The sequence below is a fragment of the Genypterus blacodes genome, unplaced genomic scaffold, assembly GCF_046128005.1.
Source record: "Genypterus blacodes isolate CSIRO-AG114 ecotype Tasmania unplaced genomic scaffold, CSIRO-AGI_Gbla_v1 ptg000055l_1, whole genome shotgun sequence".
Taxonomy (NCBI): Eukaryota; Metazoa; Chordata; class Actinopteri; order Ophidiiformes; family Ophidiidae; genus Genypterus; species Genypterus blacodes.
Genome location: NW_027466867.1, coordinates 3,740,837 through 3,762,548, shown reverse-complemented (window position 1 = coordinate 3,762,548; position 21,712 = coordinate 3,740,837). Strand labels below are relative to the sequence as shown.

The following is a 21,712-nucleotide window of genomic DNA, read 5'->3' as shown; positions in this document are numbered from 1 at the left end:
TCTCTGTCTCAGTCCTCTGCTATCTGTCCCTGTGTGATGGATCTAAATAGCTGCATGTATGGGCTGGTGGAGCCTCTGATTACTTATTTAAAAGTGATCGTTCAAATGTCAAGTAGATTAAAACCAACTAATCATCACCCTCAACATATTAGGAGCATAAATGAATCAGCTTAAAACACATGACATATTGAGGAAATTGAGAAAATGTGTTGAAAATCTCAAACAATTAAAAACAAACTTAAACCCACTTGAAGTAAATACTTCAATACTATTTTTAAATAGATTTTCCATTGAGTCAAGGTGTTTCTATTTAAAAAAATATAAATATTTGGCGCACAACCATAGCTATTAGTATAAGTTGTTGTTTAAGCTTAAATTAGGTCATTTTGTTAACTTTATGTAAATGGTCCGCTATGTTAAAAGTTTTATTTTGAAAGTCCAGTGACAGGCGTTAATGTTGTAATTCTGTGAACTTGACTCAGTGAACGGGACGGCAGAGTGGAGACTTGGGAAAGGAAACATACTTGTTGTAAATAAGGAGGATCTGAGAGACGGTGGGTGGAATCGGAACTTTGCCGGCAGAAAGAGTAGCGGGCGGATCGATCAAGTCAAACTACGCGCAACTAAGTGTCACTTTGTTCTCTGCGGTCTACTAGTTGGGTCTAAATCAATCAAATCAAATCAAGTTAATAACATGTCAAACTTCAAACCCAGACTTTGCGTGCTGGAGAAAGGAACCAGCGGCTACGGGTTCCATCTTCACGGAGAAAAGGCCAAGACCGGGCAGTTTATCCGGCTCGTGGAGCCCGACACCCCCGCCTCAGTGAGCGGGCTACTCGCGGGTGACCGACTGGTGTTCGTTAACGGGGACCACGTCGAGGGGGAGAGCCATCAGCAGGTGGTGAACCGGATACGAGCCACCGAGGGGGCTTTGGAGCTCATTGTGGTGGACGCCGAGACTGCAGAGCTGCTGAAGAAACACAACTTGCAGTGCCGAAAAGAGTTCGTCACAGAGGGGATTCCCTTCCCCGGAGACAGCGACTCCGACCACGCGGATGCACGGAGCAACGGCACGCCGAGGGGGTCGATCTCGGACCGGAGCGAGACCGGAGAGGTGTCCTCGGATAGACTGAGCGTCAACTCCAAGGTACAGGCAACCACAGGCCACACAAGGGCCAGATGAACTAAAAAGTTTGATTTTACACTCCAGAACTTGCCAAATTATAGGAAATAACAGGCATTTGATTGTTTAAAAACAAGGCATTTGTTACGTCATTGTGGTATCTTGTTTATATGTAATGTCCGAGGTGAGCAGGGAATTTGGGTCTGATATATGATGAGACTCCAAAAGCAACAAAGATTGTGCTTTTACAGTGATTGTGGGCAGTAATGTCAGTAAGATAAATCAGTGGTTTTCCATTATCTTCCCTCTCCACGCACACAACTTGGAATTATCATCTGTCTAATGATACTTGAAGTGGGATACATGTTTTTGAGATTAATTAGTTAAGATTTCAACTGGGAGTCAGAGTTTTACCAGCAAAGCTTAATGGGTTCTGTCAGTCCATGGAGAAGATTTGTCATATTTTTTCTGTTGAAGTAGAAACAGACCTGAACTGCTTTGTTTTCATAACTCACAATGATTATTTGACATTTATCCTTACAGGTGACTCATACTTGTCATCATTATAAACAGACATTACCAAAACAACATCAATTGTAGTAAATAATTTGTTATATTTACAGGACAATCTAGGCCTGTTGTTTCGGCATTATGCCATTTTGTTACACTTAACTTACAAGTTTAGATTGTACGAGTTTAGATTGAATTAAGTATTTCCCCAAATGTAAAAGTGACTGGCTGCTGCTGTTGACTTCCATTGCTATTAGTGCAGGTTCCTCCATTTTCATGCAGATCAAACTGAGTGCTGACGTCACGGGTCGACACTTCCACACTCAACACAATTGCACAACAGATATGTATCTAATCTCAGACCACATATGGAAGTAAATGTGGCTTTACAGTACTGTCAGCCCCAAACTGATCCTTGTTGATCTGGATCGTGATCTAGGATAGTTATTATTATATTAATACACAATACTACTACTATTACTACTAATAATGCTTCTATTTCTTCTTCTTCCAATTATTGAAATACACGTGTTCATGCTCTTAGTATTGTATCTAATCTGTGGTTGGCACTGTGTGTGAGCTGTACACAAAGATCCCCTGCTGAGAGGCCATTTACAGTGCTGGAGTGCCAGTGAAAGTCTCTGAGCTTCGCTGTGCCTCTCCGCCTGCTGAACAGACTAAGTCTTTGTCATATAAATGTCTGTCAGTTTCTCTGCTTCCCGTCTTGAATTCCCAGTCAGGTTTGGCTTGTCAGACCAGAAGCTTTGATGTTTGTCACCCAGACAGAACCTCACCTTTAATGCTCCTGCTTCATCCGTCAGGACATTCCAAGTTAGGATCTGTCACAGTGGAGTACAAACTGCATAATCGCATAAATGCCATAGAAATCGTAATTGTGAGAGTATTCTTTAAACAGGTTCTGCTTTATAGAAAGGTCAAATGTCAGGACGAGCTACAAATAACTCTTTCTTTTCTATTGAGCAAGGTAGAAGAGCCAGAAACATCCAGGTGTAGTTGCACAGGGTTTTCCCGTCACTTCTATGGCTCGCGTGCCGCACCGACCAGTTTTCTTTGTGCCCGAGCCAAATGAACTAGAGTAAAAACAAATCAAAAACAAAAAAATGTTGCTGTGCCAGATCTGTCACTCCAACATTGCTGAGCCGTTTCCCTCCATAGTACCTGCTCTGATTCCTTTTAAAAGGAAAAAACGTATAGATTTTAAGTCCAATGTAAAAAAAGATCTGTTGCATTTTTGTTGAATTCATTATTGATTATCCATCAGTTACTCGTTTCCATTTAGAAGTTGGAGAAGGGAAAAAGGGAGATTAATGGATTAAGGTGAGGTCACGTTCGGTTTCCTACATGTAGCCAAGTTCTCCCTCAGCCTCCTGTTGAATTGAATCTGAACAATGTGTGTGAATAATATATAAGAAAGAAACCTTCACAGTGAAAGTGTTAGGAAGCTCTCGATTAGCACAAACAGTAAAACCCCCCTGATATTGCCTTTGATGTGAATTGGCACATGATTTGAGTGAGCCTGTCATCATATTATGGTAACATAGAGTCCCCCACTAGACTCAGGGCAGAGTATTGGGCACCTTAGAGATCCCAGCAGCTAAATGCCCAATATGTCCAGAATGTGCACAACAAGGACAACCCTGAAATAACGACACCCCTACTTTACACTCGCTGTCAATAGGGCCGGATTGAAGTGAGTGTATGTGTTTGTGTGTGTGTGTGTGGGTGAGTGGGAGGCGACTGACCAGAGGCTTATAAAAAGCAATGTAAGACTTGCAGTTGATGATGCTGACATAACAGAATTGTAAATGCACGGGTATTAAACGTGTTCAGGCAGCAGAAATGGATGTCCTTTCCCAAAATAAAACGGATATCTTCATAATTTCCCCTTTGCAAAGTGATTTTAATGCAACTTTTAGCTGAATGTCTGAGAATAAAAAAGTCAGATAGTTACTTTTTTACAGAACACATGGACTGATTGACCCTGAGCCATTAAACAAGAACCTTTGCCCCTTGTTGACTTGGTTCCACTCCCTCTGTAGGCAGTTCCAGAGGATCTTAAGACTTTGTACCTCAGGCTTATTCGGGCCATGGAGGCCTTGAGACAGCTCATTATTCCAAGAATTACACAACATCTCTTATCACTCAAACAAGCCTTGGAAAGAACAATTGATCTGACACTTTAATTAATCGGGAGTTGTAGAAACTATAAATCAAGATGATTGTTTTGTTGTTAGTCAGTTTGGCCTTTGTTGCTATGGTTTGTGTAAGTGACAGAACGACTATAACAGGGTATTTTAAACAAGACTATTTCTTACTGGGCAAGTTTGAGACCTCACACACTCCCTCCTCCTCTGTCCACCCAGTGAGTGAGTGCTGAGAACCAAATAATAATTAATGACTTTATCATTACATAATTAGGTCACCATTGTAAAAATTCTTAGAGTTCAATCCTAATAAATCGTTCACCTATAACCAGTTAATAATTGATTCTCTTCAGTGTTGACTGTAGTTTTCACTGTTCAGAGGGTTTACTGTCCAAGGTTTTTCAGAGCTATTTTGGGAGAGTAGATTTGAGTCTAACAGTGTATGTTTAACTAGAGAAAGCTGTAAAACCATTAACTTTTGGTTTTTTAGCAGGGAATGTTTGCACAACAACTTGCTGTGTCATACAGAAACTGCACTGATCAGCTGATCTGGAGTTTTTGCTCCAAATCCTGAAGATAATTAACAATGTGCACATGCCTCCTAACAGCAGAGATCATTTTTCTTCTTCTTCTTGTCCATTTTGCCGTTCAGACATACACATACTTGCTGGTATTGCTCTGTTTGCTGTTCAGTGCTCTGCTGCTGAGCTGTGGTTTTCCTGTTTGTCATACATACTGCCTCTCTCTCTTTGTCTCTTATGTCTGTCATTCTTTCGCGTGTCTTTCTAGACTGTGCAGCATACTGAGTGTATAGAACTTTCTGTATTTGCTTAGTTCTCAGCCTCAGCAATCAGAGCTGCAGCCTCTTTTTGCATGGAGACCAAATGCAGAGGAATCGGTGAAGGACAGCAGTTCAGAGGGTCTTTAGGGCCGTTTGTGAACTGAAAGGTCATCACAATCTCGTACTGCGCTCCTTTTCTTTGCACTTAACTTCCTATACTCATTAAAGAGGCAGAAACTCTCTTGCAATCTTTAAATCCAGACTCAAGACATACTTCTTTTCGCTACACTTCGAATTGTGCTGCTGCTGATGAGTGTGAGACGAGCACAGAGGGAGAAAGTATGTAGTTTGCTTATGACTCTCAATTCATAGGAACACCACCGCCCAGCCCAATCACCATGAAGGAATGAGGAAGTGACAGAGATAGATCAATTTGAACTAAAAGGAAAATCCACAACATGTTTTCTAATGAAGTAATAACTGCAAACAAATGCATTCACACAATTTAGTATGTGGCTCTCCATACCTCCCTCAGGTCAATAGGGACAAGACTGCAAAATCACAAAGACTTAGGCATGGCAAAAAAAAGTGCAAATTCCCTTTACACAGGTTTAAATTTAATATAATTGTATAATGCAGCTTTTGTTGTACTTTGCACCTTGGTTATGTACCGTCCTTATCAACTTCATTAACATGCTTAAACAGGTCATGTTGGTAATGTCATAAATACACCATTCCATCCAAAGTCCCTTCAGGATCACCAGTGACTCATCCAGGATGTTTCAGCAATCATCACCCATCACTATGGGTGTGGCTAGCTGGAGTGAGGCAGCAGTGGTTGATCTTAAATGGCAGAACTGTGGAGAATCATTGACAGGTGGCCTGTGATAGCTGAGGAAGCCTGATAGATAAAAAGTGGCTTTAGTAGGGGTGGAGATCACTGCTGTCACTCATTATGCATGTGATAGCTATAAAAGGTTTACAGGGCTGCACTTGGTGTATGAGGTAGAATAATATTAATTACAAATTAGAATAAGAACAAGAACACACAGGCCTGACACTTCACCTATGTTCTGAGTGATCTCACTCCATCCCATGTGTTTACAGACCCACGATTATTTAGGACAACATGTTTTCAGCTCCAGCCTCAAGTCAGATAAGAATGTGTATGCATGCCTGACACATGCACCATTCATGTGTGTGTGTTTGTGTGTGTGCGTGTCTATGGTGTGACCATGTGCAAATGCTCAAACAACAGTAATGCAGTTCATTTCTCCTTAACAGTGCATGGGGAGGAAAACCCTGTTGATTTAAGCAAATAAACAAAAAACTTAAATATCACTACAGCGATACATTTTCTGGCTATATAATGAACATAAATATTTGTAGAAATTGTGCCTTTGAATTAACTAATGATGTGTTGTGACTGTGTGTGCATGTGTGTGTGTGCAGGAGGAGCACGGTGGCCTACGACCTCGACTCTGCCACATGATGAAAGGAGCGACTGGCTATGGCTTCAACCTGCACAGTGAGAAGACCAAACCGGGCCAATTCATCCGAGCTGTGGATGAAGATTCCCCAGCACAGAGAGCTGGGCTGAAGATCCAGGACAAGATCATCCAGGTGCACAACATGCATGCCCACACACACACAAACACAAACTCTGACCGAGGTAACCGGAAATGAGAAGGTAAGCTTACTGGAAGAGGAAACCAAACATGCCACAAACATGCCGTCTACTTAGATACCTTCCTTTGACTGAATATTAAGGCATCTTTTAAAAAACAAGGCAATCCCACAATGCACTGCAGCAGAGCTTTGGTGTAAATTCTTACCCAATAGACGAGAGAGGGAAAGACGCAGACTACATGCGCACAGGTTTGATGACAAGGACAATCACACAGGTGGAAACAATCAGGTGACAGGACAGGAAACACAAGGGCAGGAAGTAAATAATGACGAAACATGATGGGAGATGATTACAAAATAAAACAGGAAGTGAACACCAACTGACAATCACAAACACAAGATCATGACACAAGGGTTATTTAACTAAACCTCCCAGGTTGGTAAAGAATTAGTACCTGCAACAAACAAACAACAAAGTGTGTCAGCCCAGAGCTCTCTAGGACTACAAGGGACATCCCCCATAAACCTGAATGTATAAGGAAAAGGAAGAGAAAGTGAGACCACTGACCAACTAAGGCTAAGCTTAGACAGGCTTAGCTCAGCCTTTCTGAGATAAGCCCTTATCAAAATGTACTAAGATGTTCTGCGTCAATATAAATTAAATTAACCACACTAATTATTTTTTACAGTACCTTAAGTATATTTTGGCCTGAACTACTGTATGAAAACAATTCCTTTTGTCGCAGGCGACGGGGATGGTTGATGATGTAATCCTCATCGAACAAGTGTGTTCCTATAAGCTGGCTAAGTAGCTGACAGCTGACTACGCTGTCTACTTAGGCAGCTGACTATGTAGGCAGCTCTCTAGCTATTCAGACTCAGGACATTCACTGACTGTCTTTCTTACTAGATTCATAGACGTGTGTGCGTGTGTGTGTGTCATGCCAAAGTTACTCATATCAGGTTTGAACCGAGCCACAGTGCTCAGTTATTCAGGACCCTGATAATGATTTTAGAGGTGGATTTCAGACGGGAAATATGAGATCATTGAGTGAAATTTCTTGGAAAGGGGAATTTTTCAATATGATCAGAAGGCAGGAATGTGCTTGGATGTTCAGCGCAGCCTTTACAACATTAATTGTAGGTGTGGGAGTTGGTGGGAGAGATAACTCTCTAACTAACTGCATTCCCAAATCAGATCTTCCCACAGCCATTCCTCTCTTATCATTCCTGTATGCTTGCATAGTTTCCAAATTCTGGGAGTACGCATGGATTTTCACATGCGGACACATATGTAGTTTACTTTACTGGAGCATCGTTCGGTTATGAGACATTTTTGGAGATTGTGTCATACAGAGAAGTGTCGAAAAGATAGAAAAACAAAGCAAAAACAAACAAACAAACCTCAATAATGATCAGATATGTGATCCACGTGAAAAAGTATCTAGTGTGGGTAAAGCACAGCCATGCATGCTGACATGACATGACAATGTAACCCTGGAGGTACTGATGACCTCAGCGCTGTTAGTACGATGATATCAAAGGTGCAGAAAGAGAAAAGAAAGAAGAGAAACAACCTTTCTTCTCCTCTCAGGTTAATCGCATGTCAGTGACCGGCATGCAGCACTCAGAGGTTGTGGCTGCCATCAAAGCTGGAGGAGACCAGACCACACTGCTGGTAGTCGACCCGGACACCGAAAACTTCTTTGCGACGTGCAACACCGTGCCCACTGAGGTACACCTCACAGGTAGGATACAAACACTCACCAATCTAATCTGCATTTGACCACCAAATCTGTCTCATCAAGTTTTGTCTTTCTATCCTCAGCTTTAATGCTCTTTTCTCCTCCAGGGCCTCTTCCTGAGCCAGCATCAGACAGAGCATCATTAGTCAAGGAGGTAAGGACAGTGTGTGCCTGATCCCAACCCTATGCTCAGTGAGTGAAACTGCTGGCCTGTCTTTAGTTCTCTTGCTGCCTGACCTATCAGCTGCCTTTGACACAGTGAACCATGAAATCCTCCTCCTCACACCCAGAGCTTGACCTCTCAGGATCGACTCTCATCTGGTTTTACTCCGGCCTTTCAGGGAGATCCTTCAGGAGGTGTCTAAATGGGATTGCCAGTCTACAAACCGTTAGAATTTAACTCTTCTGTTCATATCCCTCCATCAAGTACAAGTCCTTGATGCTCGCCTACAAAGCAGCGTTCAATATGGCACCCACTTATCTGAATCCCCTCATTCAGGCTTATGCTCCCTCACGCTGTATATTGTTGAATCATTTTTACTACCTGCCACTCAGACACAAACACGCACCACGTTGGACGTAACAGATAGTGGCCTGGAAAAGCCTTCCTGATCCTCTCGGCTATCTGGCTTGGTCTGTACATGCTGACACTTTTGCTGTGCAAAGTCCATAAAACACATCCGTACTAAAGGAAGTCTGTAGTCAAGGAAAATGCATTAGATACAAGAGGAGATAATGATCAAATAACTCATCTACACTCACTTCTGAGAAGGAACAGCAACACACAGACAAACTCCTCTAACACTTGTGACGGCATGGGAAAAGTCATTGTGACTGACCCCTCACCATGGCAACAGGAGTGCACCTCTCTCTCTCTCGCTCTCCCTCTCTCCCTCCCCCCTCTTTCCCCTCTCGTCCCTCTCTCCCGCCCCGGGGATCATGGGCTTGTCTTTAATTCCTGTGGCATGTTGGGGATTATGCTAACAAGTCAACTAGCAGGGCTGGTTCACACACTCACACGCATGCAGAAAGCCCGAGCTCCACTGCTGCAGCTCTGGCCAGTACCAACAAAAGCATGCGGATAAATATTACAACATGTTGCTATATTATCACACAGATCAATGTTGTTGCTGTGGTTCGGATTCAATAACAAGTAATGTCAGTTAAAGCTGCCAAGACAGTCAATCAGACAGGAAGCTCTGGCCCCCTGGTGGACAACTGAAGGAAGTATATCAAGATTGGTTGTTTTTGTTGTTTGATGTCTTACAGGCAGCAGAGGTGAAGCCTAAAGTGTCTGTGAGCTCCTCAGCCTCCAGTGCCTCCTCCAACGCTTCACTGCCAACAGCAAGCACCAGCAGCCCACCCCAGGTATGTGTGTGTGTATATGTGTGTGTGTGCGTTGTTGATCTCTATTCAGAAACACACAGAAACTTAAACAGTCTATTGGATTCCAAAAGCCATCAAAATCAGTTTTAGTGTGAGACGCTGTGGAATTCATAATTACCTGTGTGTGTGTGTGTCACCAGGTTGAAATGACACCAGCGCCGGCGCCCGATCGCCCTGCGCTGACTTCATCACTAGCCCAGGCCAAGCAGAAAGCCCATCAGAAGAGAGGTGCCAAGAAAGCTCCGTCCATGGACTGGAGCAAGAGGAACGAACTGTTCAGCAATTTGTAGAGAACAGCAAGCGACTCCACACTCCTCCATCCACGCTCCTTACACACTCCTCCCAGTTCCTTTGGTGTTTTGGTTTTGGTTCGTCAGTTGCAACACTGTGTGTGTATAAAAGATGCATATTGTTCGGCTCATGTAGACATTTAAAAACTCAAGTTAAACAGTGTTATGTTGATGATTTTAGTTATTTAAATTTAGGGTTTAACAACTTTTTAAACAACAGTTAAAATGTCAATGTGAATAAAAATATAGGACGAATGTTTAAACCAGTAATGTACGATTCCTCAGAGGAAAAGGGACCATGAAAGGAATAACAGATCATACAGGAAAAACAATAAATCATCGTCTGATTTTAATACACAATCTTTTAAATCCTGACTCTTCCAATGCTGTGAGCTATAGATTCATGCAATCAGCAACATGAAGGAATTAAACTGTACATTCTGTTGAGTCAATGGAAATGTGGAATCTATCTGCATTTGACTGCAATAAGGAAATCCACGACAATCTGTTCTCCTCAGCGTTAAAGTCCTGGGATGTTTAGAAGCAGCTGTGTATTCTCTCTGTAAACACTCGTCAATGTCTCTTCTTTACGTTCAGAGTTTCTGTCCTTGTGATTTTACACTTCAAGATAATTCTATTGTCACAGTCACATTTTCATATCTGTACAATCAAGCAAAATTGTATGTTGACCTCGGTTGGGACCTCTGTGAAAAAATGTGAAACTCTCGCTGGCTGTTGTTTTTAATTGTGCTGAAATGGCTGGAATGAGAAGCTGCACCAGCTCGTCTGATTGGTGGAAACATGCCGTGCAGCTCTGTGTGGTACAATGTACTGGTTAGAATTAACACATCGATTTGAATCAAACTGAAGTTTCTTTTAACACACTTCCTCTTAATTATTTCCATATGATGTAATAATTAAATATAAAGGACATGAAAGTAAATCCCATTTATAAAAATAAAAAATATCTGAACCTCAAAATCTTTGCAAAGGTCAGTTTGTTTATTTATTAATGTTGTTCACATAAGTTCCATCTACAGGTCTGAGGCCTTGTTTACAGCAGGTAAAATAAGTATTGACACATCTCCATTTGTCTCAGTAAATATATTTCTAAAGGTGCTATTGACAGGAAATTCTCACCAGATGTTGGTAACAACCCGAGTAATCCATACAGAAATGAGACACTTTTATAGGCCATCAGTTGGGGCTGAACAAGCTGATATTGATTTGCACTAACGAGGGGCAGGATTGCTTCCTAATTACTGATAGATTCTTACACATAACTTAATTTCTAAATGTATTTGCTTTGGTTTCTTTGTATATATGGATTACTCAGGTTGTTACCAACATCTGGTGAGAATTTCATGTCGATAGCACTTTTAGAAAGATATTTACTGAGAGAGACTGTGACGTGTTTCACCAACACACTTTAACCCAATCAAATAAAGGATTCTTCAAGGTTATATTTATACAACTGAGGCCTTGTTCACCTCATTACTGCCTCATCCTCAGCTCCTGAACAAGATTCACCTCAAAGATTAAACGTTATGAACATCAGGTAGACAATTCTACACACCGTTTTATTGGGAATCAGGAAGATAAAAATAAATACACTTGCACCCAAAAGGAAAATTACACTTCCATTTCTGTATTGACAAGCCATATACATGACATCAGTGAGTTTACTAATTTCAGACGTTTGAAGGAGACATTTTAAATGAATGGGTGAGGCAATGATGGATAATGCATGGGTTTTTTAAAAGAGCATAGCCATTTACAGCAATGAGGGTGTGTGAGCCACCTGTCAGAGCTTTTGCTGCGTGTTACACTTTGCTTTGAATCCTTCCAGATAAATGTTCAATACGTCAAAGAACACACAAGTCGTCCATACGGCTCAGTGACATGTTTTGAAGTCTTTTATAAAACAAATATAGAGTTCGTTTTGACAAAAGCCATCTATTATGCAAAGTTCATAATATAAGACAGGCTGGATGAGAGATTGCTTAGATATAGGAATGCATACTGGGTCAAACAGAGTGAAAACGCCGCCTGCCAAAGTCATGATTCAAACAAATTCCTCCCTACATTAACTCAGGAAAAACAAAAATACATTATTATTTAGATTGCAAATACTATTACCCATAATACCCCAAGCAGTCCGCTTCAATATCATACACCACCAGATCATAGGCAATTTAACATCTCCAGCTGACCAATGTGTCAAATCTTCAAAGTACACATTTAGGTAGAAAATTACAGAGTAATAAAAAAAAAAAAAAAAAAGTTATGGCAAGATGCATCAAACAGAAATGCAAAGGCCGTGAACCAGCCTCTGCAAAAGTTCTCCGACACATTTCTGGATCAGAGGAAGGTGCAGCAAGCAGCTCCCGCTTGCTCTCCGTCTCAGGCATCTTACGGCGGCAGGAGGGGGAGGAGGAGGAGGAGGAGGAGGGAGTGATGGTGGGAGGCCGTGGGGTCGGAGTGTCCCCCCTGCTGCTGCTGCTGCCGTCTCCCCTCCGTTCCCCCCCTCTGTGAGCCTGCCTCCACGCTCCTCTTTGGCAATTAGGCTGGCAGACTCAGCTTCTTTCCTTTGAGTACTGAAATGAGACGGGAGGGGGTTTAGGTTCAACGCTTTACAACTTAATGTAACCGCTACTGTAACTGCTGCAGCACTCACCTTTTGTTACGTATAAATAGAAGAAGTCGCAATAGAGGATAGTTTGCACCACGCCTGCCACGATGGCAATCATGTCAAAGAATCCCTCAAAGTAGAACCTCCATATCCAGTTGATGAGATACAGGGCTCTGTAGAGGCCCAGGAAGAACAGGTAGTGGGTGGTGATGGTTTCAGCCTCGCCCGTCTTGCTGATCATGAACAGCTGAGGCAAGATGGCCACCGACTCCAGGTAGATGGAGAACGTCCACAGGATCTGAGGGACGCGATGTGAGGCAGAGGAGAGAGACGAGCATTTGTATTCAATTGACTAAAACAAACAAAAGGTGTTCTTAAAGATGCAAGGAAATGATGGACAGAGGGACAGAAGATCAAGGAACAGAGATTCGGAAAGTATGTATGTGTGCTGAATGTCTTACCTCCAGTGGAGAGAAGTCGTGGTTGACCAGGAAAGCCAGGCCACCGACAGGGACGACCAGGAACTCCACTCTGAACGTGTCGTGGTTCCCGTCGTAGGTGGCCTTAAACTTCATGTAGATCAGGTACACAGTGGCATAGGCACATCCGATGTAGATGACCTGAAAGAGAGAGATCGTTCACAGATTCAGCCTTATCCTTGTAGATCTGAAGGAAAGGGGGGCGTGGCCTCAAAGCAAGCATGTGCTGTGGGTTGAGCAAATAAGGAGTCATTTGCGAGTGCCTCACCTTCATTGTGGTGTTGTAGAACGAGATGAAGGAGGTGAGCAGGTCCAGGTAGCGAGTGGTGAACACCAAAGCAAACAGAACCTGACTTTTCCCTGAAATACCTGAGAGGAGACAACACAGCACATTCAAATGTCAATATCAATCCGTCCATTGAAGAAGCACAAGTGGTTATGAATCGGTTCCAGATGCCTTGGTGCAAAGGAAGGGCTACAGGTGCAATGGAGAGGCAAAAGCAAGACAAGCACCAATAAGAGAGCATGAGGTGGCCGCTGACACTTGCTTCCTCTCTATCCTTCCTCATTCTGTAGGGCTTTGGCAGTGCTCCTCCTATTCTTCCTCGCACAACGAGCACAGGGCTGCAGGTGCCACCTCCTGTTACCAGTAGTGACAAGGACACGAGCAGAACACAAAACTAGAGACGAATAAGTAAGGAAGGGGGAGAGAGGGGTTGTCTTGCTTTTGTCTCTCCATAGCACCTGCAGTCACTTTCATTTGCACTTGACTTGGTGTTATACTGTGGTGATGAAGTGTCTCAGCATATTGTTTGTATTTGTTTGAAACATAGATCTATTTAAACTCTGAAAATATAAAGAAAAGGTGTAAAAGTGTTTAATGGCCGATAAACTACAACAACAACAACAAATTCAGAAAATTGCCACAGCAAACGTGATTTTAATTAATTGATTCTTTGTTTATCTGTAAAGCTCCATTCGATTTATGCTACCAGGTCAAGGTTCACACCACAAGTAGGGATAACGGGGTCAACGTGGAACCTGACGTCATCTTAGTGTCCCCTGATAGTCTCATCAACACACACACACGTTGAGGCCCTGCATGCCCAACGACACTAACACGACTGCTGCTACTTCTGACATAATACCTTTCCACAGGATGATTTCTTGTATGTCACCTCTTAAATGCGCCATGTTAGTAACAGTGACGTCACGTATGTCATTCCTCTACACCGGGTAACACTCGGGTTGGCACCGCAAAGTAGCACTAGCCTCCAGCTGCTAACGAGCTATCACTACACTTCTGAAGTTCCGCAGTAACAAAAGGTTATCGGGCCTGGTTGAACTTTTAATGTCACATGACGACAGCGCGTCCATGACCAAACGAGGAGGACCTGTAAACAATCAGTTGCGACATAGGACTACTCACCGGCACAAGACCTGGTTTTCCATATTTTTAGCAGCAGGATGATGATGGCTGCTAGGTGGGAAAGATCACCAGTTAGCCTGAAAATGTTCATGTTTCCGCGAGCTCCCAGCAGAAGAGACTACCTAAAGAGCTCGGTTTCTCTGTTCAATATTAACTTATGGTGGAATGGGACTGACTGACAGCCTAACACCGGGAGTAGAGCACCTCCGGCTTGTGAAAGATTGGGAAAATGGCGAGTGTAGCAGCTCGACGTGGCTTGGGGACGTGGCTCGGCACCCAATGCAAGACGGGAAACCCTGGCGCCTTCCACCCAATCAGAAGAGAGGGATACTCATTAACATAAAGCATGCAGGCAGGCAGGCAGGCGCGCGCTCGCTCGCACCGTGGCTTCACTCTGTCTACGCAGTAATGTGGCAGCATGAAAACCGGAGGATCGCCGGTTCGAGCCCCGATATGGACACGAAAGTGGACTGACTGAAATGCCTCAACCCCAGGAGGCCTCAGTGAACAATATGTCTGATGCTACCATAGAGTAATTAAAAATTGTTTTTTTTATTGTCATGCACACATTGACTGTCCACTCCAGTCAAGGATGTTCACTCTCATTGACAGTTCTAGGCAAGTTAATCACATCTGATAACACATAACACTTAGTTGCTGACATGAAATAAATACAACAAAGATTTGGTCTAGAATTTGGACACATTTAATGTAAATGTTACATTAATTGTGGCGCATGTTTAGACTTTTGTACATTAACGCCCGAGGTGCACAGTAGGCCTGCTGCTTTCAGAAGGCCTATTGAGTGAACTTTGAATAACCTGGTCATATGAAACAGACACAGACAACATGTAATAATAAAAAATACAAATGTTGAGATTTGTTTCCACTGATTATGCACTGATCACCTACATAGCTGAAATTAAACATTGTCCACAAACTGTACAGAGCCAACACACAGTGTATATACTGTATATATGATGATAAATGTAGGATCTACCTGAGGTTCACGCCTGTCAAAAACATGTCAGAAATACAATGATTACAAATGAGTGGGTGTCAACAGTAAGCAGACTCTATTCAATCTAATAAAGCCTTGAGAACAAATACTGCATCGTCAAGTACATAGTAATCATTATACATGTCCCCTTCACAGAGGTATGGCAACCGAGTCACAGCTTCCACCTCCAATCCAGCCCGTCTGAAAACCTCATTGGACAGACTGGTCACTTGGTCCTCCCACGTCTTTCCTTCAATTGTCAAGTGTTTCTTGGGACGCTGCCATTTTCCTCCTGAGAACAAACAAGTGCAATGTGTTCTAATTTGAGAAAATGAACAGTGTATGGAGCCAATTTATCTGCTCGAGTCCCAACTGACCAACTTCCACGTAAGGCTGGAAGGGAAGCACGGCAGCAAGGATGACTCTTCCTGTTCCGTGAACGAGTGATTGCTTCATGTCCCTCAGTAGATGCAGAGGGTCTTCACAGCGGTCAAGCAGGTTCAAACAGCTGATAAGATCGTACTGGAAACCCATCTGAGGCCACTCGTCTATACTCAGCAGCCTGGATATGACAGGAAAGCACAGATACAGAGATCAGAGAATTCCAATCTGAAGGGTCAGACTGAGGCATTTTCCAATCCGATTCCAATACCACATTAGGGGAACCACTGAGCCACCAGGAGAAGACAAAGAAACCTACTCACTTGTAATTCCTCCTCTGCAGATGCCATTTCATGGGTAGTGAGACCTCTGTGGCATAGACCTCACTGAAATGAGCTCCCATCACCTCTGTCACACCTCCGTCCCCGGCCCCCAGATCCAGAAGCCTCTCCGCCTTCCACTCCGGGCCGATTCGTAGCAGCTGCCGGAACTGTTCCTCAGAGAACACAAACATCGAGCCGCGACCGAGCAACCTGAGACGCAGAAACAATGTCAGTGCAAGGTTGCTCGCGAGAGACACTGTTACCAAGTGAAATAGGGACAAACTGTTCTGCTCACCCGTTGATGGAGGTTCGTGAGACTACGGGGCTGAGGACCGTTGATACAAATGAGTGGTAGAGTTGTGTAAACAGCCAGCTGGATTTATCAACGCTCCGCTTGAGAAAGGCCTTGGTGTCTGAGTCCAGGTGGCTCTGGATGAACAACGGTTGCACCGATTCTCCAAGTAGGTCAGGACAGCAGTGGTACCACTAAAGAGATCAGAGATAAGGAAAACAAACGGAATCATCCACATATAGAGATTAGTTAACTGCATGTTAGATACACATGTTTACTTTCCCGATTTAATCAATTCTGTGGCATCTTAAAAAGTCAGTAAACTAACTTACAAAGCATTTGTGATTGTAGAACTAGGGACAGTATACATTATAGACTATACTGTATATAGGCACATGTAAATACAAACTATTTGGGGGTTAGGTGCCTTGCTCAAGGGCATCTCGGCAGTGCCAGGTGAGGCAAACTGGCAACTCTCCAGCTGCCAGTCCACTTTCTCGGTCATTACACAACAGTATAAAGACAGAAATAGAGAGCACATTCTTACCCCGTGTGTCTCGGTCGAGGCAGCGTCTTCTTCGCTCACCATATTGGAAAACAGTGAGCGAACCAGCGGGCTGCGTACGTACTTCCCGGTCCACATCCTGCGTACAGAGTGCAGGAAAGCCACGTAACCCACTACCCAGGCTACAAAAATCAACGTCCTCAGCTGTAGAGCACACATATGGACAAGTCAGTGTGTGGAGGAAGACAGGAGGACTGACCGGAGACGCGTTCTGACACCGAGGCGGACAGATGCTACATGATAAAGATGGTGGCAGCCTGGGCAGGTCTCCGGTTTGAAGCTCAACAAACAAACATACAAAAACAAACCTGTGGGTGCGGCGGCTTAAACAAATCCCGCTGCCATTTTAGCCAATTCAATCCATTGTTTACCTTTAATTAGGTCTAAGCTACTATTTAGATACCCTTCCGCCTGTCAACATCTGTCGTTTATTCTGTACTTCCTGTGTAACCGCTAAATGTTTCCGGAACTACCATCTGATGACCATAACTAAGCACGGTGACACGGTTTGCTGAGTTATAACAGTTGTTTTCACAGTATCTATTCGTGAAAATGTTAAGAATTAACTTTTTTTTTAATATAGTAAGCTTTGTTGGTTCATTTAATCTGAAAAATAAATGTATTCTTAATCTATCTAATACATAACTATTTTGGATTAATATGCCTACATCCACACACAAAATTACTCACAACAACTAACAACTAAATAGATTGAGTGGATGTAAGCACTATTAATTAGATATTCCACATTCCATACCAGTTGGTGGCGGTAATGCGCCAATACGTTGTTTTGCCTACCGCCAATAAATACCAAAACGAAGAAGACAAAGACGAAGACGAAGAAGAAGTTGGAGGAAGAGAAAGAAGAAGACAGACACAAGAAGAAGAAACAACAGAAGAAGAAGAAGAAACATCAACAGAAGAAGACGAAACAACCGAATAAGAAGAAATGTCTTTTTGAAGAAGCGTTTTAGACATTAACTGGTGAACTTACCGTCAAGATGGAATATCTCATTTCAAAGGGGAATTGTGAGTTGAAAGACACGATGAAAAGATGCATTCGTCATTTCTTCTGCTAACAGTAAACACGATTCATTTAAAGATTAATCGTAGCCGAGTCATTCTAAATGAAGACAGAAAGAAGAGAAGAGATGAACTTAATATCGCTCACATGTTGTTTACTGCTCCACTAACGTTACTACCACTGAATGCATTAATAGTTTAAGTTACTTTTAAATTAGAACCATGAGCTTTTTATGAGTAGATATATGTTCTATATATATAGAGAGGGATAAATCAATAGACAATAGACATGCAAAGTAGACATACTGAATTGTGTACCAGTATGTTATATTATGGAGTGAATACAAATTAGGAGAACATGTAGGATATTTTCTCATTGTTATTTTGAACATCAGGTTGAGATAATCTGTTTCCCTTGTCATGTTGCCTTCAGGTCCCTCTCTTCCACTCACCGGTCTGCGCCTCCTCATTCCACCGCTGCAGCTGGTGTCCGCGGTGATCTGGCAGACCGTGCAGCGCAAAATTGTGACCGACTACGGGATGCTTGAGGAGTTTGTCGCCATGGTTACAGACGTCGTCCCAGAGCTGCTCACTGTTAGACAAAAAGCCCAGCTCAGGTTGGGCCTCAGAGCTCGGGTGAGGAGGAAGAGGAGGAGGAAGAGGAGGAAACAGCACTGACTTGTCATTTTCTTATGAATGTTGTAGGTTCACATGTTATGCAACTCTTCCTGTACCTTTAGCTGATCTTGGAGTTATGTCGGGGTGACTCAGCTGCTGACTGTGCGATTATTCAGCCTCACATAGACAAGATGCACGACCTCACCACAGCCTGGACCATGGGGGTGAGTTTAAACGCATCTTTATTTCAATTATTGTTATTTCTTAATCATTAAGACGTTTCCTAGTTTAATTTTGTTTATCCCATGTTTTTGAGGCTGGAGCTACAGATGTGGAACTGCCAAAGCCAAACTTTCTGGATCTAGTTCAGAATTTACTGAAGAATCACACAGAGAGGGAACACTTTCTCCAGGTCAGTGTTATTGTAACTTTCAATAAAACAGATTCTGAACACTTGGACATCCTTTATCTGCCTATTTTCAAATACTTCCTACTATTCAGGAAGTTTTCCCTGAAGGATTCGGCCCCACATATGATGAAGATCTGCATAATCTGATGTTGCTGTTCCTGTCCAGGCTTGATAAGTTTCTTCCAATACACACTTTCCAAAAGGTACATCAGAAATTAAAACACCTCAAGGATATTATAACTCCCATTTCATTGATTTATGAATTTGTAGTTTTTGTAGATATGCAGTGTTTATTGACTTATTCTCCTGCTTCATTTAGGTTTCCCTCATGATTGATGAGACATCCAGTCTGGACAAATGCATGGAATCAATATCTCAGTGTGAGGAGCTCAAAGCTGCGCTGCTCTATCAAAACAACCACAGTCAGCTGGATCACAATGGCAAGTTTACAGTCCAATAATCTTGGATGACTTATTACAAAGGATGATTGAAGATTAAAGATCTAAAATGACTGAAATATGAACAAGCTTAGTGAGTTTAATCAGTACACAAACAGGTGTAATGTATTCTGTGAATGTTGTTCTCCTGAAGTGTGTGTATCTTCTTCTTAGAGGCTTGAAGATTGGATGTGTGTTGTTATGTTATTATGTTTGTTTGTATCTTTCTAGATGGTTTGGTGGATGGTGCCGGCATCATTTCTGCTCTCAAGCTTCCCTCTGCAGAGAAGCCAGTGATAGAAAAGCTACAATCAGAAGCCCAAATCTCGCAGGATGTGCCGCCATGTACGTCTGTAACAGATAAGGAGTCGTCAGCATTGCCACATACAAAACAAACTGCAGAAAATTTGTTTCCCAGGCAAAATGGAAAAGCTTTACCAAGAAATAAAAAAAACATGGGCATAATTCAAACTCAGCGCGAGGATTCAGCTCCCTTCAAAGAATGTCAAGTTCAACTGGAAAGACTGGATGATCCGGTGTCTCAGCAGCCTCGCCCCACGAGGAAGAACAGAGGGCTGAGGATGAAAACGTTTCTTTCGTTAGAGAAAAGAGGAGCACACACACACACAGAGCCCCACCCCGAGTACAAACCATCCAGTGCGGCTCCTCTGAGGGTCTCCAACAAAGATCTGCCAGATGTTTCTCCTGCTGAGGATAAGTCGGGGTCGGACAAGGATCCTAAAGATAAGACTCCCAGTAATCCAACACTTAACTGCTCCAATGAAGAGAGTACGTCACAATTCAAAGCTGGGATACGACAAAAGACTCCAACAACGCCGGGTCGGTGCTGCATCTGCCGCGAGCAAGTGAAGACGAGCATGACGCGTCACATGAAAGTCCACTTTCCCAACAACGATTACGCCTGCCCTCAATGCAACGCCAAGTTTAAACTCTGGACGTCTTTGATGTTGCACTTGAAAAGAACTTGCTTCGAATTTGTACAGCAACAGGTCGATCCGAAGAAGCCGGAGGAAGCTCAGAGTCTCTACAAATGCGACGAATGTGAAAAGGCATTCAGGTACAAACTTTCATTGGAATCTCACAAACGAACACACGACCAACTGTACTGCGAAGTGTGCAGGAAAGTGCTGCGAGACCCTGCCACGTTGGCGAGACACAAAACCTCTCACACCCTGTTTCAGTGCACTCGCTGCGACCAGAGCTTCCGTCTCTTTAAGCCCTTGCGAAGACATTACGAAACCACGCATAAAGTCAAAGGCCCGTTTCAATGCAACCAGTGTCCGAAGAGTTTCTCTAAGCTTCGTATCTTCATCGCGCACGAATGGAAACACACAGGTTTTCTGCCGTTCCAGTGCGCTCATTGCGACATGAGGTTCAAAATGGACTCGGATCTCCTCTCCCATCAAAGAGTCCACACGAGAGAGAAGCCTTATCTTTGCTCCGAATGCGGCAAAGCTTTTTCACAGAACTCCAACCTGTTGAGACACTTGAGATTCATCCACGGCGAGTCGAGGGACACCAGGAATTATTCGTGCTCCGAGTGTGAGAAGTCTTTTAAAGAGAAGGGGGCCCTGCAGAAACACCAAAGAAGCAAACACAATAAGGAATTGTCCCGCCACCCGTGCGACTACTGCGGAAAGATGATCTCCAGGTCTTCCATCGGGAGACACAAACTGATCCACACGGGAGAGAAACCTTTTAAATGCACGGTGCCCGAGTGTGACAAGCATTACAGATCCACGTCTGAAGTGAGGAAACACATCTTGGCGCATCACAGCGAAAAGCGGCAATTTACATGTGAGAAGTGTAAGAAAGGGTTTACTCTTCAGTGTTTACTCAATACACACATGAAAACACACACAGGAGAGAAGCCGTTTGTTTGCCATCTTTGCGGCAAAGCGTTCCCAAAGCGCTACAGCATGAATAGACACAAAAAGTTGGTGCATGCTTAGCATTTATGTCCACTTTCATTCATGCACTCTCTCATATTTGACAGGTTTTGAGTGACTTAGTTTTCTAGAATTCTTTGATTTTTAAAAAAATCATTTGTGATGTTATGAGTGATTTGAGTATTAAAGTTTTGCAAATATAAAGTGTGATTCAAACTTTACTGAAACCGTAGCTAGAGGGGAAGCCTGCTTAAAAATGCATTTGTGAAATTAGAAACGCATTTCTAGCAAACTGGTGTGAGGTCATTGTTCAATTACTAGTAGGACTCATAATAACAAACTTCTAAACATTTATGAAGATTACATTACACATCAATTGTTTGGGACCAACTCTTCTCAGTTGAATCCCTTCAGGTATGTCTGATGTGCAGCCCATGTGAGAGTTTGCAGGACGGCGTTGTAGGAAACCAGAGACTTCTTCCAGGACTCGGACCTGGTTCTATGGCTGTGTTACCACAATACACCACAGGAGTTTGTGAGGTTGCTACAGCGGCCTCCATTGGAGACACGTGGCATGACAGGCTG

General features: G+C 43.0%; 4 protein-coding genes across 7 annotated transcripts; 2 read left to right on the top strand and 2 right to left on the bottom strand.

Moving 5' to 3' along the window:
- Positions 1-477: 477 nt before the first annotated feature.
- nherf1a (NHERF family PDZ scaffold protein 1a) lies at positions 478-10,610 on the top strand. Its single transcript, XM_076152132.1, has 6 exons — positions 478-1,147; positions 6,032-6,202; positions 7,803-7,956; positions 8,061-8,107; positions 9,223-9,321; positions 9,480-10,610. Exons 1-6 carry the CDS (start codon positions 695-697, stop codon positions 9,627-9,629), a joined length of 1,074 nt encoding a protein of 357 aa, XP_076008247.1. The 5' UTR covers positions 478-694; the 3' UTR covers positions 9,630-10,610.
- Positions 10,611-11,396: 786 nt separating this feature from the next.
- kdelr2b (KDEL endoplasmic reticulum protein retention receptor 2b) lies at positions 11,397-14,435 on the bottom strand. The gene is made up of 5 exons (XM_076152138.1): positions 14,170-14,435; positions 13,009-13,109; positions 12,723-12,881; positions 12,307-12,559; positions 11,397-12,226 (listed from the first exon to the last, which is right to left on the bottom strand). Exons 1-5 carry the CDS (start codon positions 14,258-14,260, stop codon positions 12,192-12,194), a joined length of 639 nt encoding a protein of 212 aa, XP_076008253.1. The 5' UTR covers positions 14,261-14,435; the 3' UTR covers positions 11,397-12,191.
- Positions 14,436-14,702: 267 nt separating this feature from the next.
- mettl9 (methyltransferase 9, His-X-His N1-histidine) lies at positions 14,703-17,201 on the bottom strand. 4 transcript variants are annotated; one of them, XM_076152135.1, is made up of 6 exons: positions 16,930-17,199; positions 16,713-16,809; positions 16,169-16,359; positions 15,874-16,083; positions 15,547-15,731; positions 14,703-15,461 (listed from the first exon to the last, which is right to left on the bottom strand). In XM_076152135.1, the coding sequence occupies exons 2-6, from the start codon at positions 16,806-16,808 to the stop codon at positions 15,250-15,252; spliced, it is 894 nt and encodes a 297-aa protein (XP_076008250.1). In that variant the 5' UTR covers position 16,809; positions 16,930-17,199; the 3' UTR covers positions 14,703-15,249. The 4 variants fall into 4 exon arrangements, with proteins under 4 accessions (XP_076008250.1, XP_076008249.1, XP_076008251.1 ...); XM_076152134.1 differs by having other exon boundaries at positions 16,713-16,874; positions 17,039-17,199; XM_076152136.1 differs by having other exon boundaries at positions 16,713-16,874; positions 17,102-17,169.
- Positions 17,202-17,603: 402 nt separating this feature from the next.
- On the top strand, positions 17,604-21,566 carry LOC143002166 (uncharacterized). Its single transcript, XM_076152131.1, has 7 exons — positions 17,604-17,759; positions 18,187-18,389; positions 18,494-18,595; positions 18,688-18,783; positions 18,873-18,983; positions 19,100-19,220; positions 19,449-21,566. The coding sequence occupies exons 1-7, from the start codon at positions 17,732-17,734 to the stop codon at positions 21,188-21,190; spliced, it is 2,403 nt and encodes an 800-aa protein (XP_076008246.1). The 5' UTR covers positions 17,604-17,731; the 3' UTR covers positions 21,191-21,566.
- Positions 21,567-21,712: the final 146 nt, after the last annotated feature.